This window comes from Vipera berus (genome assembly GCF_964194415.1).
Source record: "Vipera berus genome assembly, chromosome: 16".
NCBI classification, from domain to species: Eukaryota; Metazoa; Chordata; class Lepidosauria; order Squamata; family Viperidae; genus Vipera; species Vipera berus.
The window spans coordinates 6,155,759-6,175,255 of record NC_138219.1 but is presented as its reverse complement, the minus strand read 5'-3'; the positions used below and the strand labels follow the sequence as shown (position 1 = coordinate 6,175,255).

The following is a 19,497-nucleotide window of genomic DNA, read 5'->3' as shown; positions in this document are numbered from 1 at the left end:
GTGGGAAGAAGAAAAAAAAAAAGCAAGCCCACGGATCTTGTGTTTCACCGCTTTGAAAACTCAACTTACCTACACCTGCGAGAGCAGGGCGAGGCCGGCTTAGGCCCGACACGATTCCCAACCGACAACTTGACGGCACAGTCCCGCTCCCCATCTGTTGGGCTTGGGGTCTCCAGCAAGGGCTATCCAGAGGGCCTTGGGTTCGGGAACACACGGGGGACCCCCGTCCCCTGAGCTTTTATGCCGTTTTACGACACGCCAACGACTGGTTTGCAAAGGAGCAACCGGTTGCTTTTTAAAGCGCCCGCCTCTCCCAATTTGTCGAGAGTTTCTTGAAATCAGCAACAAGGTCTTGGGGACCACCACCCCCCTTTTTAAAAAAATTCTGACCATGGATCTGGCTACACTTTAATGGTTTCTCTTTTTCCTGGTAAAGGAACACGAGGCCGCTCGGAATAAAGAGGGTTTTTTATTTCGGTTTTCCCCCTACAAAAGGTGAATTTTGGCTTCGTACTTCCGGTATTAAAAGATCATTCTTTTTTTTTCTTTTTTTTAAATCCAACTGGGGATTTGGTAATAGAAAAAGGTCCATCAAGTGATTAGTTAACAAATTAATCCACAGGGATTTTTTATTTTTATTTTTTAAACCTCACGGAGCTGAAGTCCTATATGCTAAGTTACCGAAAGGCAGTTTTTCCCTGGACAATTTTCGTTTTTACACACAAGAGACCTCCGTTTGAAAATTGAACGGATCTTGCCGTAGCCCCTTCCCAAATCACAGTTCCCTGGAAGGGGGAAACGGACTGGGGATCAATCAATCAATCAATCAATTTCTTTAGCTTCTTCCTGCCTTCGCCTACCGTGGGAGAAGAGAAGAAACACCAGAAAGGGGGGGGGGAACACTTCCCCACGCTCAAAAATTCCCCAAACCATTCCGGATTGCGCCTCGAACACCTTGAAACTTTTTAAGATTGGCGGATCTTTCAAGCCCCCACCCACCCCCATAAAACGCAGCAAGATTCTCGGAGATGGGATGAACGCCGGTGAGCTGCAAGACCCTCCGTGTCTCTAAAGCCAACCATCCCGAGGCATTGAAGAAAGCAATAATCCAAGGCCGATGCGTTAGGAAGGCTGGGGACCCCGCCCCAAATTCCAGGACAGGTACCCCCCCCCGGGAAGCCCCCAAGCGTTGCAAGGAATTTGAGACTTACTACTCCCATGGTGAGTCGGTATCCGTTTTCCGCACTCATTAAAGAACCGTCTCTCTTCTGCCCTTCGCCCGGCAGCCTCTAGGCCTGCCGCCGCCTCTCTTTTACGCCGGGGTGCCCCTTGCCAGCTGGGTGGGAGGGGTGTGGGGGCACGGGAGGCTGTCCCTCACTGATCCATGCAGGCCTTTCCGGGTGGGCAGGGGGTGCGGAAAAGACCCAGGCAGTCACAACGCCAAGATTCCTCCGGGCCTCGGTTGCGTCCAGGTGGCGGTGGTGGTGAAGCAACGGCGAAATTTCCAAACTGGGCTCAAAAGGACAGGCTGCCCCGTGGGAACGGCCTCGGCCAAGGCATATTCCCCGCTCGGTGGGGCTGCTAGCCCGGAGCACCGCCTTCCCCGAGGAGCAAAGTACGAGCCGAGCGCGGTGGTGGCAGCCCGGAGGGAGGAAGTGCTGGCCTTCCACACATCCAACGGGGGGGGGGACGAGTCTCCACCTCCGATACCTGAGCTTGCAACGGCGCAACCTTTTTTTTTTTTTTTTGGGCAACTTGGCAAAGCCGCCTGGAGGAAGCTGCACCTGGTGGCAGGTCGGGAGGAGGAGCTTCCCCAGCGGCTTGGAAAGAAAGGAGGGGCAAAGAAGTAGAGAGAGAAAAAGGAGAGAGAGAGAGAAGAACAAAAAAAAAACCCAGCCGTGGATAAAAGGTTAATAAGAGCAATCTTTCCCCTCCAGAAGCTGGGTTAAAAAAAAAAAAGAGGAACCGGGGTGGGTGGGTGGAAGGGTGGAAGGGGGTGTGTGTTTGAGAGATGTGCATCCAGGAGAAACCGGCTGGGCGATGGGTTCTTCCTCCTCCTCCTCCTCCTCCTCCGCCCTGGAGGAGAAAGGGAAATGGAGGCGAAACCTGCTTTTCAGGAGGAGAGAGAGAGAGAGAGAGAGAGAGAGAGAGAGAGAGAGAGGTGGAACTTGGGAGGGTGTCGGGGTTCTCCCCCACAGGAAGGCGGCCGCCCCACCCAGGCAACCAGCAGGCAGGCCTGCCTTTGCGAAGGGGGGGGGCAGGGAGGGAGGGAGAGGAGCAGTGACGTTACCCCTTTGACCTGATCGCCGTCAGGTGATCTGGAGCCGCTGACAAGCCAGTCGGGCTGCCGGGACCAGGGCAGCAACCTGCTGAATGGGGGATTTAGCTTGTGGGGGTGGGTTTGAGATAAGGGAGTGCCGAGGAGGAGGGAGGGGGAGGAGGAAGGATGGAGTGGAGTAGGCCACTTCAAAGGCCATGTGCTGGGGGGGGGGGGGAGAGAGAGAGAGAGAGAGAGAGAGAGAGGGAGGGAGGGAGGGAGGGAGAGAGAGAGAGAGAGAGAGAGAGAGAGAGAGAGAGAGAGAGAGAGAGAGAGAGAGAGAGAGAGAGAGAGAGACTGGCTGAGGAATTCTGGGAGTTGGAGTCCACGAGTCCTAAAAGGGCCAAGTTTGAATGAGCCCTGGTTTACAGCAAGGCTATGACAGACGAGCTTTGCTCAGCCCGGGACTTGGGGAGATTCGGAACTGTTACCCCCTAGGAAGGTAGCTTGTTACTAAGCAATGATGTACCAGGGGCAATTCAGCAAGAGCCATTTTCCTTCCTTCCTTCCCCCTTTCCTTCCTCCTTTCTCTCCCGCCCTCTCCTTCCTCCTCCCCTTCCTTTCTTCCCTCCCTTTCCCTTTCCTTCCTTCCTCTCTCCCTTCTCCCTCCCTCCCTCCCTTTTTTCCTTCCTCTCCCTCCCTCCCTCAATTTCCCTCCCTCCATCTTTCCCCCTCCCTCCCCTTCCTTCCCTCCCTCCCTCCATGTCTTTTTTCCTTCCTTCCTCCTTTCTCTCCTTCCTCCTCCCCCCTTCCTTTCTTCCCTCCCTTTCCCTTTCCTTCCTTCCTCTCTTCCTTCTCTCCCTCCTTCCTTCCTCCCTTTTTTTCTTCCTCTTCCTCCCTCCCTCCCTCATTTTCCCTCCCTCCATCTTTCCCCCTCCCTCCCCTTCCTTCCCTCCATGTCTTCTTCCTTCCTTCCTTCCTTCCTTCCTTCCTCCCTTCCTTCCTCCCTCCCTCCCTCCCTCCCTTCCTTCCTTCCTCCGTTCTCAACACGCAGAGTGTAAACTCCCCACAAGCAGGCTCTGAGGCTTTGCTTTCGATTCCCCCATCAAACACCGGATATTTTAAAGCATTTTTTTATTACAGAGAGAGGCATTATGAATGGCTTGCACAGTGCCCTGGGTTCAAATTTCTCTCTCTCTCTCTCTCTCTCTCTCTCTCTCTCTCTCTCTCTCTCTCTCTTTGCTGTTGTTCTCCCCACCACTCCTTATCCCATTTGGGTTGTTTAGCAACACCACCAACTTGCAAGCTGTGCCACCCTCCAGCGTGCTTGCAGGCTGCAGAGGGACTGAGGAGGGCCCTCCCCACAGAGCCGGTCTCAAGACTGAAACGCCCCATTGCTACTTCCTTGTTCTGTTTGACTTGCAAACTGGTGGATAAAATGAACACCCTACTGTATAATGCCTTGAGGTCCCACGGAGGCCTGGGTTTGTTTGTTTGGTTGGAAAGGCCGCGGTTTTTAGAATCGTATTTTCGCTTGCTTCTTTTTTTTTTCCCCTGAAGAAGTTCCGTGAAGGAAAATACCAGGATCATCTTTCTACTTTCTGCAAATCCCATTTCTAAAACCTCCATCTAAAAACTCTTCTTTTTCAAGTGTATGCACTCCTCCCCCCTCCCAGCCCGGATTTGAAATATTTATACCTTGCTTTTCAACCACAAAGATTCCCAGAGCAATGTACTGATGAATAATGAAAAAGGACAGCCCAACCCCGATCTCTGACTTAAAACCCAGAGAGAGGAAATCAACAAACTCCGGCACCAATTTAAAGTCCCAAAATTCCTACATTGACCGGTGGGATTGGTGACGGAAAGCATTACCGGCTATTTCCAGGCAGAAACGTTTTTAAGATTTTTTTTTCCCCCTACTCCGTTTGAAATTAATATCTCAAGCTACTTAAAAAGACAAAAATTGATCCGAAACAGAGACAATGAATAATTAAGACGTTTCGTATTTAACCGGGATCGATCGAAGGTTAAAAAAAAATCAAGATTGCAATCGTACCCACAATATTAAAACAAAAAGCAAGAAAAAAACTTGCTAAAAGCTTTAGCAAACAATTTCTGGAAAATTCCAAGTTTGGACGCTGTCTTATTTCAAATCTCTTTATTTGCCCTAATGAGCACAGATACAGAGCATCTATGTTGTAAGCCAACGATGAAAATACTCAGCTGTAGACACACTTCTGCCTTTTAGCATCAGCATTTAATATTTTAAAAAAATAAATAAGAGGCAGTCCTTGATTTACAGCCATTCAGTGAGGGAGGAGGGGGAGGGAAGGAAAAGACAGAGAAAGAGGAAGGAAGGAAGGAAGGAAGGAAGGAAGGAAGGAAGGAAGGAAGGAAGGAAGGAAGGAAGGAAGGAAGGAAGGAAGGAAGGAAGGAAGGAAGGATAGCAGAATAAGAGTTGTAAGGGACCTTGGAGGTCTTCTAGTCCAACCCCCTGCCCAAGCAGGAAACCCTAGACCAGGGGTAGGCAACCTCGGCTCTTTTATGACTCATGGACTTCAACTCCCAGAATTCCTGAGCCAGCCAAGCTGGCTCAGGAATTCTGGGAGTTGAAGTCCATGAGTCATAAAAGAGCCGAGGTTGCCTACCCCTGCCCTAGACCATTTCAGACAAATGGTGGCCCGCTCTCTCCCTTTAAACTCTCCAATGATGGAGCAGCCACAATTTCTGGAGGCAAGCTGTTCCGCTGTTGGGAAATTCCTCTTTGGTTCAAAGCTGGATCCGTCTTTGACGATCGTCCATCCGTTGCTTCTTGTCCTGCCTTGAGGTGCTTTGGAGAACAGGCTTGACAGGCTTCTTTGGGGCAGCCCCTCAAATATTGGAATATTATGGTTACTGTTGTGGTGGTGGTTATATCTGAACCACTGCAGTGATTTCCTTAACGACGGTGGCACGAAAGGAAGGTCAGAAAAGGAGGTCAGAAAAATTCACTCAGCAACTCTTTCACTTGTCATACAGAAATTGGGGGCTTCATTGGGGCCGTAGGGCGAGGACCACCTGTGCTTGGCGATGCTTCTGCAATGCTCCAGCCTAGCTTTCCCCCCCCCATGCAATACTCCCCCACGAAGGTTGGGCTTTGGAAAGCAAACCTCCCTGCTCGGGTACATGCAAGGGGCTGGCGCTGATCTGCCAGCCCTGCGCCAGATGGCTGCAGTCAGACGGGCCTTGCCGGCGGCAATTCCTGAAGCAAGCAGGGAGAGATAGATAGATAGATAGATAGATAGATAGATAGATAGATAGATAGATAGATAGATAGATGATAGATAGATAGAGAAATTTCCCAGCGGTCAACCCTAATCGCACTGAATTGTCCCAGGACAATTTAATTGCATAATTAATTGCTCTGCAATTAAAAAGAGCACACAGGTGGTTCTCGAGTTACGGACAGCACAATGGAACCCAATTTTTCCGTTACTAAGCGAGACAAGAGTTTTGCTCCGTTTTTGTGAACTTTCTTGCCAAGGTGAATCGCTGCCGTTGCGTCAGTCAGACGGCCGTGAAGCGAATCTGGCTTTCCCCCTTGGTTCTGCTTTGAGGGGCTGCCACAAGAGCACCAGAGGGCAGGACGAGAAACCACGGCTGGGAACTGGATTTAAGGAGCAACTTCCTGACAGCGAGGACAATCAACCAGCGGAACAGCCTGCCACCAGAAAACGTGGGCGCTCCATCACTGGAGATCTTTTAAGAAGAGACCACTAGACAATCACCTGTCTGAGATGGTGTAGGTTCTCCTGCTTGAGCGGAGGGGGTGGACCTGAAGACCTCCAAGATCCCTTCCAGCTCGGCGACTGTTAACGAAGGAGAAACTTCCTGACGGCGAGAACAATTCATCGGTAAGGTGACCTGCCTCCAGACGTTGTGGGCGCTCCAACACTGGAAGAGATTGGACCGCTCTTTGTCTGGAATGGTATTATAGGCTGGGCTGCTGGGCTGGGGGGTCGGTCTAGAAGACCTCTAAGGTCCCTCCCAACTCTGGTATTCCGCTATAGTGCAGAAGGACGTGCCCCTTTCTTATTCGGTGGCTCGTTTTCCGGAGCGCCACAGGGCACAAGAAGCAAAAGGGAAGAGGAACAAACCAACCCGTACTGCTGGCGTTATTCCAGCTGCACCCTTTTTGGAGATCAGAAGCTGCTTTCCAACTGGCTGGGAAGATATAATCTTGTGGCGGTGACCCAACGTGCTTCTAGCTCCACCACCAAGCTGCAGCTCTGGACAGCTGGACATCGTTCTGGCCCCCAGCACACAGCTGTGCTTATTGTTCTAAGTCAATAATCTGCATTTGTGTGCAATTGCTCCCAGCGCCAAAAAAAAGGAAAAAAAAAGGCTGGTGTTATATTACTTCTCACTGCCTAGGAGCGCCTGCAGTTACTAGGTTTCTGAGTTGTGTTACACTACAGCGGAGGGGGGGGTGTCTTCAAACTGGGCCCTTTTAATGACTTGTGGACTTCAACTCCCAGAATTCCTCAGCCAGGCACGTAAGAGACTGGTGACGAAAACATATAGGGAACGGCTGCTGGAATTGGGTAAGTCTGGTTTAATGAAGAGAAGGGCGAGGGGTGACATGATAGCAGTCTTCCAATATCTCAGGGGCTGCCCCAAAGAAGAGGGAGTCAAGCTATTCTCCAAAGCCCCTGAAAGCAGGACAAGAAGCAACGGATGGAAAGTAATAAGGAGAGAAGAAGCAACCTAGAACTAAGGAGAAACTTCCTGACAGTCACAACAATTCACCAGTGGAACAGCTTGCCACCAGAAGCGGTGAATGCTCCAACACTGGAAGTTTTTAAGAAGAGACTGGACAGCCATTTGCCTGAAATGGTATAGGGTTTCCTGCCTGTGTAGGGGGTTGGACTAGATGACCTCCAAGGTGACTTCCAACTTTTTCTATTATTATTATTATTATTATTATTATTATTATTATTATTATTATTATTATTATTATTATTATTATTATTACTATTATTATTATTATTCATTAAAAGGGCCCAGTTTGAAGACCCCCTGCACTACAGTTTTCTCATCCGTTTTTAACTTCGGAAGGTAAAACTGGCCGAGCCCACACAGCAAGCTAAGCCATAAACTCTGGCTTGACAACAACGGAGGCTTGCTGTTTGGGCTGCACAGAAACAAACCACATTTCCGTTTGGGCAAACGTGTGAACCGTCTTTCTCTTTCCTGCTCACACACTCGTTCAGCCTCCCCACACCCGTTTGCACAGCTTTTCCTGCCCAGAAAAAGGAAGCCTAGAAGAAGGTTTAGAATCAAAATTTAGCCAGTTAAGAGAATTCAAGCGCAGCGATTAAAGTTGGCATCCTGCACACCTGCCTCACTTGTTCCTCTAAGCACCAAAGCAATTTTGAAGGAGAGAACCCGGAAAGTGGAAAGAAAAAAAAAAGACAACGATAATAACCTTTACTCGTCACTAGCATAGCTTTTACTTATAGGATGTGGCAATGCCAGATGAAAGCTAAAGCGCTCCAAAAAAAAAAGGAACCGGAAAAATCTGTAAAATTTCAGAATTGAACCGCTGAAAAACAAAAGGCTGTGGTACAAACCAGCCAAAATTAAGTGAGGAATTATTGCAGCGTGAGGAGCTTTTAAACAGCAGAACGGACAAGGCTGCTGAAAAACCCGGAGAGTTATTTGTCTACAAAACCAGCCTTGCTCAGAACCCCCCCCCCCCGGCTTATAATATAATAATAAATAATAATAATAAAGTTGGAAGGGACCTTGGAGGTCATCTAGTCTGACCCCCCCCTGCTGAGGCAGGAAACCTTATTATCATTTCAGACAAATGGCTGTCCAGTCTCTTCTTAAAAAAAAAACTTCCAGGGTTGGGAGCATTCATATTGTGGGGGTACTCAGTTGTAGCATCCAGGTAACGTGTGATCGCCACTTGTGACCTTCCCAGCCGGTTTTCGACAAGCACACTCCAAGGGGAAAACCTGATTTGCTTAACAACCACACAACTGCAGTGATTTGCTTAACAACCGTGGGGCCATAGGGAGATTCTGATCCCAGTTCTGGTCGTAAGTCAAGGACTACCTGTAGGTTTTAGGGCAGGGGGTCTTCGAACCTGGCCCTTTGATGACTGGTGGACTTCAACTCCCAGAATTCCTCAGCCAGGCACGCCTGGCTGAGGAATTCTGGGAGTTGAAGTCCACCAGCAGGGGTCTTCCAACCTGGCCCTTTTACGACTTGTGGACTTCAACTCCTAGAATTCCTCAGCCAGGCACTCTGGGAGTTGAAGTCCACAAGTCCTAAAAGGGCCAAGTTGGAAGACCCCAAGCCACCCTGTCCCAGGACGTCCTCGACTTACAACCATTTTGTTTAGCTGTATTCATTCAACCTTTCCCATGCCAAGAAACCTTGGGCTCACGGGACCTCCGTTGGCGACATGGTGCCTGGCTGAGGAATTCTGGGAGTTGAAGTCCACCAGTCATCAAAGGGCCAAGTTCGAAAAGCCCTGTTTTTGGGGCTAAAGCTCAAACGTCTTGAGCTCTGGAGAAAGCTCCACCTCCTTTGGTGCAAATCTTCCGGTCTCCTGCCGCAACTTGTTAGTCCGGTTACTCCAAACCCTGATTCCAGTTATGTTTGTTTGCCTCTCTCTTTCTCAGCAGTTAACGATTGTGGCGATTTGAATAAACACCCGGCTGAAGAATTAACCAAAGGAGATAAGGCTATTTAATTTTCGCCGCAGGAGCCCACGGAGGAGGAGTAAAATTCTGATTTCCTTCCAGTCGGATCTTGTAAAGAGGTTGGGGAGGGCGGAGAGATAAGAGAATAACAAGAGTTGGAAGGGACCCCTGGAGGTCTTCTAGTCCAACCCCCTGCTCGAGCAGGAGACCCTTACAGAATAACAAGAGTTGGAAGGGACCCTTGGAGGTCATCTAGTCCAACCCCCTGCTCGAGCAGGAGACCCTTACAGAATAACAAAAGTTGGAAGGGACCCTTGGAGGTCTTCTAGTCCAACCCCCTGCTCAAGCAGGAGACCCTTACAGAATAATAAGAGTTGGAAGGGACCCTTGGAGGTCTTCTAGTCCAACCCCCTGCTCAAGCAGGAGACCCTTACAGAATAATAAGAGTTGGAAGGGACCCTTGGAGGTCTTCTAGTCCAAACCCCTGCTCAAGCAGGAGACCGGGCCTAGACCGTTCCAGACAAATGCCTGTCCAATCTCTGTTTTAAAAAAACCTCCCATGTTGGAGCATTCCCAACTTCTGGAGGCAAGGAGTTCCACACCCTCTCTGAAAGTCATTGGTCCTGTAAGGCAACTGGCCAGGTTGGCCCCACCGCTCATTAGCCCTGGATCAAATCCACGATCGCTGCAAGGCGATCGAAAAGCAAAGGTTTTTAAAAAAGAAAAAAAACGCTTTATATCTTTCCCCTTGCAATCTCAAGTCGCTCACAAATAACCTGTCCTGGACAGCTGGACCGTTTGCTGATCGGTTTAAGATTTATCTCCAGTCTTTCCTCCAGGTGGCGTTATCTGGCATCCCTTCCTCCTATTTTTCTCCCCCACCCCCCACGACAACAACAACCCTACGAGGTAGGCTGGCCCGAGAGAGAAGAATAAGCTCAAGGGAGCTGCGATGGCTGAGGGAGGACCAACATTCGCCAAGCCCTGAATTCCCAGCAAGCATGCATCAAAACTATTCACACGCTGGGTAAGCACTCCGGATGTTGCCACACGGAGAAATTGGAACGATGGCCCAGTGGGGGAAGTTCAGAGGGTTTGCAATTAATTACTCAATTAAAGGAGAGAGGAGCACCCGTGCTTCTCACAGCTTGAGGAAAGGTAGGATTTTAAAAGGACTTCAATAGAATACCTTAATTAAAACTTGGAAAGATCGAGGTTTTGATGCAGTAAATAAACAAGAGATACCCATTTATTTCGTGCACCCCCAAAGCAGCTCATTGCCTCCTCCCTGTGAGCCAGCAAACCGCGGTTTCCCAAGACATTTGAAGCAGAAAATCATTAGTCAACTAGGGCCAAGCGGTTCGACACGTCTGCTGAGAAGTTTTTTTTGTAGGCTGTTCTGTTTGGGGTTGCCCTCAGTGACCACTGTAGGTTTTTCATGCTTTGTCCATGGTCTATTTATGGGTTGCTAGATGCCCAGCCTCACAAGGCAACAGGCAGCTGTATAAATTGATTAAACCAACCAACACACCCACGTAATTAAGAAAGGTTTAAAAGTGACCGAGGTTTCTGATCCAGCTTTGTTTGGAAGTCCCTGGACAATCTTTTCTTCTGGAGGTGATGGCAAGTTGTGGTTAATTGCAGTTTGGGTTTGTTTTGCTGTGGTAAAAGGAGAATGGAAGGACTTTGTGAAAGGACTCCATGAGTTGAGTAGAGTAGAGTAGAGTAGAGTAGAGTAGAGTAGAGTAGAGTAGAGTAGAGTAGAATATGGATAGAATAGAATAGAATAGAATAGAATAGAATAGAATAGAATAGAATAGAATAGAATAGAATAGAATAGAATAGAATAGAATAGAGAAATGAATGGAATGATATAAGAATAGAATAGAATAGAATAGAATAGAATAGAATAGAATATAGAATATGAATACAGAATATGGAATGGAATGGAATAGAATAGAATAGAATAGAATATAGAATATGAATAGAATATGAATACAGAATATAGAATGGAATGGAATAGAATGGAATGGAATGGAATGGAATGGAATGGAATGGAATGGAATAGAATAGAATAGAATAGAATAGAATAGAATAGAATAGAATAGAATAGAATAGAATAGAATAGAATAGAATAGAATAGAATAGAATAATGAATGGAATGATATAAGAATAGAATAGAATAGAATAGAATAGAATAGAATAGAATAGAATAGAATAGAATAGAATAGAATAGAACAGAACAGAATATGGAAAGAATAGAATAGAATAGAATAGAGTAGCGTAGAGTAGAGTAGAGTAGAACAGAACAGAGTAGAGTACAGTAGAGTAGAGTTGTTGTTGTTAGCTGCGAAGTCGTGTCCAACCCATCGTGACCCTATGGACAATGTTCCTCCAGGCCTTCCTGTCCTCTACCAAGAGTAGAGTAGAGTACAATAGAATGGAATAGAGCTGGAAGGGACCTTGGAGGTCTTCTAGTCCAGCCCCCTGCTCAAGTAGGAGAACTATACCGTCACAGAAAGGTGAATGTTTAGTCTCTTCTTAAAAATCTCCAGCGATGGAGCGCTGAAAGTGTTCATCCCAAGAAACACATCTACACTGTGGGGTCCTTACTGTTTTCTGAGCTTTGTTGTTTTGTTGTAGACGTTTCCTTACCCAACTAGCTAACATCCTCAGTGCCAGAAGGGAGTGGGGTTTGCTCATTTCCACTCCCTTTTAACACTGACAATGTGCCTAGTTGGGTAATAAAACGAGAAAGCCACCAGGCTCAGAGAATACCAAGCACCTCACAGTTCAACCCTGACTTACAAATATCCTGTTCTATTGGTACTCGGGAGTTTCCCCCCCCAATCTGGGCCACTTTTAAGATGCGTGGACTTCAACTCCCAGAATTCCCCAGCCAGCAATGCTCTCTGGGGGATTCTGGGAGTTGCAGTCCGCACCTCTTGAAGAGGCAGAGATGGAGAAACCTGTTCTATACCAATGAAACAGGAAAGTATGTTTCATCACACTGCTCTTCCACACACGTTGTGGCTTTGGGTGGGTGGTTTCACTTTTTTAATTTTTTTATTTTTGGCAAGTCTGTTGAAATCTCTCACGAAACGGTTCCTCCTCTGGAAAGTGGAAGGAGAAAAAAATGGAGAGAAAAGAAGGGCTGGGGGGGGAACCCTTATGAACTGGCTCACTAACTGCAGTCTTCTCATTGTTGTTGTTAGTTGCGAAGTCGTGTCCGACCCATCGCGACCCCATGGACCACGTTCCTCCAGGCCTTCCTGTCCTCTACCATCTTCTGGAGTCCATTTAAGCTCACACCTCCTGTTTCGGTGACTCCATCCAGCCACTTCATTCTCTGTCGTCCCCTTCTTCTCTTGCCCTCAACCTTTCCCAGCATGAGGCTCTTCTCCAGTGAGTCCTTCCTTCTCATTAGGTGGCCAAAGTATTGGAGTTTCCGCTTCAGGATCTGGCCTTCTAAAGAGCAGTCAGGGTTGATCACCTCTAGGACTGACCGGTTTGATCGCCTTGCAGTCCAAGGGACTCGCAAGGAGTCTTCTCCAGCACCAGAGTTCAAAGGCCTCGATTCTTTGGCGCTCGGCCTTTCTTACGGTCCAACTTTCACAGCCATACATTGCAACAGGGAAGACCATAGCCTTGACTCTACGCACTCTTGTTGGCAGGGTGATGCCTCTGCTTTTTAGTGTGCTGTCTAGATTTGCCATGGCTTTCCTCCCGAGGAGCAAGCGTTTTTTAATTTAGTCTTCTCATTAATGCCACCCAAACCTTCATTTAAGAAGTTTAAGCATCTGAGTATCTGAATCTCTCTCTCTCTCTGAAAGGATGAGGCAGAACCGTTTGCTGACATGCACCCAACACCAAACCCCTTGCCTCTTTTAAAGAGGGTGCCTGCATTCTCAAATAAACAATGCCCTCGCTGGAGAGAATACAAAGAGTTCTGAAGGAGGTGACGGCGCTCCAAGCATCGTAACGGGGCTACGCCACCATCTTCAAAAGAAAAGCCCAAGGATGGAATTTAAAGTTGCGTGCTTTTTTTTTTTCCTTCCCCCCCTCCCTCTCCAAGCACATCCAAGTTTATTTGATAAGCGTCATCCGCTACTTCAGATAAGCTGTTTTCCAAAGGGAGGAAAAAAGACAAGACGGACTGGCGATCCAAGCCGACTCGGCCTTGGATTCAAATCCGGATTCTCGGCCGCAGGGATTTGAAGAGACCGTTTCCTTAGAATTTAGCTCCCTCTGCTGCTAACGGGCAAAGGAAACGCCACGCGGGGCTAACCGGCCGCGGCTAGGCCTGCAAAAGGGAAGCCTGCTTCCAGACCGTGGTCCAGCCACGAGGCTCCGTTCCAAACCGGGATGCCCCATCCCTCGCTCTCCTGGCCTGAACAATCCCCGTCATGCCCGCAAAGCCTGGCCATTTGGCAAGCCAGGATTGGCAGCTGCCTTTTGGAAGAAATTTTTTAAAAAAGCACCTTTGGGACAACCGTGGCCTGTGGATGACTGAGAATCTCCATAGACCGGGGGTCTCTAACCTCCGGTCCGTGGGCCACGGCATGCCAGCAACCGGTCCGCACAAACAAGCAAATCCCCTTCTGCAGGATGCAGGCAGCACACAAAAAGCATGCAACCTCCGCTCCGCGGGGGAAAAAACCTCACGGAACCAGTCCCTGGTGCCCCAAAGATTGGGGGTCTCTTGCCATAGACCACCGCTGAAGAGGTGAAATTATGCTTATATGCCGCCTCGTAGTGCTTTGCAGCCCACTTCTTCAACCCCCCTTTTATTTAGTTTTTATTAATGTTTTTTTTTATCAAAGTACAAAATGCAAAGAAAAAAACCCGTGGAAAACCAAAAGAAGAGGAGAGGGTGAAAAAAAAAAAGAGGTGGGTGGGTGTTAGTGTAAAGGAGAAAAGGAAAAAAAAAGCATCTAATTCCTACTCTCTTTAGCGCAGCGGAAGGTAAGGACCTTTACAACCGCAACCGCTTGGCAAACCGACTCCCATTTATGACGCTCGCAGTCTGCCGGGGTCAGGCGGGCGGTCCCCTTTTGCGACCTTCCAGCGGCAAGCAAAGCCAAGTTAGGGGAAGCCGGATTTTAATTAGCGAGCGTGCGGCTAACTTAACAAACCGCAGGGATCCACCGAACGAGGGAAGGCGACGACGGTCGTAAAACGGGGCCAAACTCACTTCAGAGCCAGGTCTCGCTTGAACTGTGGGCTCAACTGCGGTCGTAAGTTGAGGACGGCCTGTATACTTCCCCCCCCCTGCCTTCCCCAGTCTTCCTCTTTCCTCTCTCTTTCGCGCCTGACCCGAGTTGGCCTCGGCACCTGAACCAAGAACTACGACCCGGGTTTTCCATCCTGGCCGGAAACAGAAGCCCTGCTGATTCCGATGTGCGAGGGCAAAAGAGTTAAGTGCCATTTCCAATCCCTTTGCCAACCTCAGCAAAATGATAAACAGGAAATTTAGGGAGGGGGGGGAGCTGTGTGAGAGAACTGGGAGGGGGAAAAAAAATTCTTGCAAACATCATAAAGTTCACGACTGTCCAAAATCGGGAGATTCCCACGATTATGAGCTGAGCGTGTTTTTCCCCCCTTTTCTTGAATATATCCTTTCCAGAGCCGAGTGAAAAAACCCGGCACAGCCCTTGTGAGTCAGCGCTGGGGCTCTTTCCTAACCCTGCAATTATCCAAACAAAAGCCCCCCCCCCCCCCTGCGCTGAACAGGAGCCAAAATGCAGGCAGTCCCCGAGTTACGACTAGAAATTTACCTTGCTGAGTCAAGACCTTGGTGAAAGTTGAGTTTCGCCCCATTTTATGACTTCTCTTGCCAGAATTCTTTAAGTGAACCACGGCTTCTGGGTTGAATTTGCTGCTCAGAAGTTCGCAAAAGGGGATCACATCACACACACACACACACACACACGGGAGGCTGCGACGGTCGTCAATCCGGATCGGTTGCCAATCGTCTGAATTTGAATCGCGCGATCAGGGGAGATTGCCGCCACGTTCGCGAGGGCGAAAAACGGTCGTTCAGCTGCTGCTTTCCCCCCCCCTCGTGCCGTTGTACCTTCGAACGGTCGCTAAGTGAACCGTTTGTTAAGTCCAGGACTACCTACGCTGGTGAAATCCAAGGAAGGTTACTCGTAGGAGAGACGGGTGCCATTCTCTTTTGATGTGCCGCCTGCTCGGGGCGTGCCGTCAAACCGCCACCCCCACCCCCGCCACCCCCAAGCCTCTTTTCCTGCAGATAAAATTCCCGTTTCTTCAACGGCCAGGCTATAGCTATTTTGAGAAGCTGGCAGACGGACCATGGTCGTGTGAATCTCCAGCCCTGGAAATCCCAAACTGCCGAAGCAGGGGGATCTCCGCTGACCGAGCTGATTCGTTTGCCGTGATTCAGAGCAGAGGGAAGTGCCAAACCCACGGAAGCTGCATGTCTGTGGACGTTCTCCGTCGTCCAGATCCTGGCTTGTCCCAAAGACGCTTCTTCTCAGGAGGAAACTGGACTTCCGTGTTTGTCTCGGAAGGCGTTTCGCTTCTCCACCAAGGAGCTTCTTCAACTCTGGCTGGACGGTGGGGGAACGGACGGATTTATGCTCCTTGCAGACCGCTGGTCACTTGCCTTCTTTTTTTTAAGAGAGTCATCGGAGTCTCACCTCCTGGTGATGGGCCCAAAGTCACACAGCCTAAGACAGGACTAGAACTCCCCGTCTCCTGGTGATTGGCTCAAAAGAGCCAGCCAGCTCCTACCCATTGTCCATCCACCACAAAAACCAAAGCTTTGCCGTACAAGTCACAACACAACTTAAAGGGGATCCACAAAACTGTCTCCTTCTTTTTCCTGGGGTTTGGATGGGCTTTTTCTCCTTTTTTTTTTAAATGGGCGAGCCCGCCTCTTTCCCGAATCGGAGCCGTTTTTCGAAGGCAGGAGCTGTGGGACGAAAATATGGAGTCATCCCGAAATCTCCCATTCCTTGTCTTAAGTGTTGCACGCACAGAAACCATCTTGAGCCAAAAATGCGATGGGGAAAAAAATAAAATAAAATAAAATAAAATAAAATAAAATAAAATAAAATAAAATAAAATAAAATAAAAAAATAAAATAAAATAATAAAATAAAATAAAATAATAATAAAATAAAATAAAAAAATAATAATAAAATAAAATAAAAATAAAATAAATAAAATAATAATAAAATAAATAAAATAAAATAAAATAAAATAAAAAAATAAAAAAATAAAATAAAATAAAATAATAAAAAATAAAATAAAATAAAATAAAATAAAATAAAATAAAATCCAGTTTCGGTAATATTAGTAAGGAGATCCCGGGGTTTTCCCCGTTAAAAACCCCATGGCCTACTAAAACCAATCCTGCGTACGGCAATGGCGCTCTATTCTGATCGCCATTAAATCACCTTAGCAAGGCGACTGCCCTGCCCAGCAACGTTTGAGACTCGTTGCTCATTATAAGGAAGCATCCGGCAATTTAGCCCCCAAAGCCTCCCACCGAGCAGGCCAATGAAATCCGGGCGAAGCAATTAGTGAGATCAATTAATAGCGATAATAATCCGGCCAAAGAGGAGAAATCCATTTCAAGCTTGAAAGGAAGGATATTGAGAAAGTGGCTCTAACGGAGGACGACGGATTGGGAACTCGTGGTGCTAACCAGTAGGATGATACTGTAAATCTATCATAAATGCCTAGGAGTCAGCCTTCCGGAGAAATACACCTCCGAGTCTCACCTTTTTTGCTAGTATTTTGGTCTCTTGGAAAGCAGCCACAGATATTGCACCAATCCAGGCTGGACGGTTTAATGAATGAAAAAGGGGGAGCCTTGGTTCCTTGCTGGTTCATCTTTTTTAGTTTGGGTTTTGTTTTTTGGGGGGTTTTTTTGGAAAAAAATATATCTCATTATTACTTTTTATAAATAAGCCAAGGTGCCGAACGTACCTAATACTCCTTCCCCCCCCTCCTATTTTCCCCACAACAACTGTGAGGACTTGAATTCGCCACCTGGCCCGAAGTCACCCAGCCAGCTTTCGAGCCTATAAGGCAGGACTAGAATTCACAGCCTCCTGGTGACTGGCCCAAAGTCACCCAGCCAGCTTTCGAGCATAAGGCAGGACTAGAATTCACAGCCTCTTGGTGACTGGCCATAAATCACCCAGCCAGCTTTCGAGCGTAAGGCAGGAGTAGAATTCACAGCCTCCTGGTGACTGGCCATAAATCACCCAGCCAGCTTTCAAGCGTAAGGCAGGACTAGAATTCACAGCCTCCTGGTTTCTAGCCTGGCACCGTCACCGCTAGACCAAAAGAAAGAGATTTGTGGAATTGTGACATACGGAGCAGTTCAAAAGGCCTAAAGTACACACACACACACACACACACACACACACACACACACACACACACAAAAGGCTCTTTTCCAAATGCTTGGCATGTTTTTCCCCCCTCCCAGACAAAGACAATTCAGGTTTGGTTGCAGACAGCCCATGGGTGAGGCAAGTCAGTTGCCTGGTTTCTGTTTGCAGGGACACACACACACACACACACACACACACACACACACACACAGACACAGCTAGAAGCCTGTTCAGAACTGCAGCTTTCTCTCACACCCCCATCTCTAACCCATGTTGGGAATTGTACTTCTGGCTGAACTTGTCCTAACAAAACCATCTCTCCCCATTTTTCAGAACCACGGAAGGCACAGCTTTGCCTCCTTTCCACCGCTGAATTTCACGAAAGGTGCCAGGAGATGCTTAAACTCCCAATAAGCAGAAGACAAAGAGACAAAGATCCCCCACGTAGGAATATCTCCGTGGGAAAGCCCTGCGGCAGGCTTGCTGGATGTAGGAACTCTTTTAAACACCGAGGCTTCAGACATGTTCCTCCTTGGCTTTGAGCTGGACCTCCTTTCAAAGCAGCCGATAGCAGAATAACAGAGTTGGAAGGGACTGTGAAGGTCATCTAGTCCAACCCCCTGCTCAGGCAGGAAACCCTGTACCATTTCAGACAAGTGGCGGTTCAATCTCTTCTTAAAAACTTCCAGTGTTGGAGGAGGGAGGGAGGAAGGACAACAGAATAACAGATGGAAGGGACCTTGGAGGTCATCTAGTCCAACCCCCTGCTCAGGCAGGAAACCCTATACCATTTCAGACAAGTGGCTGTCCAGTCTCTTCTTAAAAACTTCCAGTGTTGGAGCATTCACCGCTTCTGGAGGCAGGTGGTTCCACTGGTGAATTATTCTCACCGTCAGGAAGTTTCTCCTTAGTTCTAGGTTGACACCCCACCCCAATTGGGGCAGCTTCACAAGAACCGTCGCCAAAAGGGCCATAAATTCAGGCACAATTCACTTAGTAGTGGGCAAATGCTGGCCTTTAATTTTGGTCCTTAGCTTCTGTTGCTAAGTGAAACATTTCTCGAGTTGAGTTTTGCCCCGCTTTACGACTTTTCTTGCCACGGCTGTTGAGTGAACCGCTGCAATTATTAAGTCAGTAACGTGGTTGTGAAGCCAATTTGGCTTGCCCATAGACCTGACTTGTAAGACGGTCGCCTGGGAGACACGGCAACCGTCATAAATGCGAGTCAGTTGCCAAGTGTCTGAATTTGGATCACGTGACCCTGGGGAGGCCGCAAAGTGTCCTGTGAAAAACGGTCCTGGGTCCCTTTTTCCCCCCAGTGCCGTTGTAACTTTGAATGGTCACTAAACGAACTGTTGTAAGTCGAGGACTACCGGTAATAAATATTGCCCCCTCCCCCCCAGGAATTAAATTGTGCCTTGGTTAAGTGGCTAAGAGCAAAAATCCCACAGGCCACACGAGGCAGAGATACTTTATCACCTGTTCCAGCTCTTAAACCCATCCAGAGATGCCTTTTATATATATATATATATATATATATATATATATATATATATATATATATATATAGATAGATAGATAGATAGATAGATAGATAGATAGACAGATAGATAGATATAGAGATAGAGATATGTACACACACACACACACACACATATATAGTAAAGGTAAAGGTTCCCCCGCACACGCGTGCTAGTCGTTTCCGACTCTAGGGGCCGGTGCTCATCTCCGTTTCCAAGCCGAAGAGCCAGCGCTTGTCCGAGGACGTCTCCGTGGTCATGTGGCCGGCATGACTGGACGCCAAAGGCGCACGGAACGCTGTTCCCACCGGAGTGATCCCTATTCTTCTACTTGCATTTTTACGTGCTTTCGAACTGCTAGGTTGGCAGAAGCTGGGATGAGTAACAGGCGCTCACTCTGTACACACACACACACACACACACACACACAAAAATAGATGGGATAGGCTTTTCATTTTCTGCTCTTCCTGCCCAAACGGGGCATAATTTTGGCACATTCACGCTGCACGCTTGTCCTCTGGCAAGGGCTAATCGAGAGGGGGGGAAAAAAGAAAAAAAAAGATCTGCCCCCAGGAGTTTACAGTCTAAAACTTTCAATAAAAATGGATGGCGCGTGGGTGGATGGAGTAAAAGAGATAATCTCTTTTA

General features: G+C 48.0%; 1 protein-coding gene across 11 annotated transcripts in view; it reads right to left on the bottom strand.

Annotated features, from left to right (window-relative positions):
• Positions 1-19,497, bottom strand: part of MARK2 (microtubule affinity regulating kinase 2) — a 98,371-nt gene that overhangs the window by 39,267 nt on the left and 39,607 nt on the right. The window contains exon 1 of one of the 11 annotated variants that reach the window (XM_081340438.1): positions 1,212-1,925. The exons of the other annotated variants lie outside the window; for them this stretch is intronic. Within the exon in view, the coding sequence (XP_081196564.1) occupies positions 1,212-1,250 (39 nt within the window). The 5' untranslated portion in view covers positions 1,251-1,925. Of the gene's footprint in view, positions 1-1,211; positions 1,926-19,497 lie in introns of those variants that run through there. 11 annotated transcript variants of the gene reach the window in all.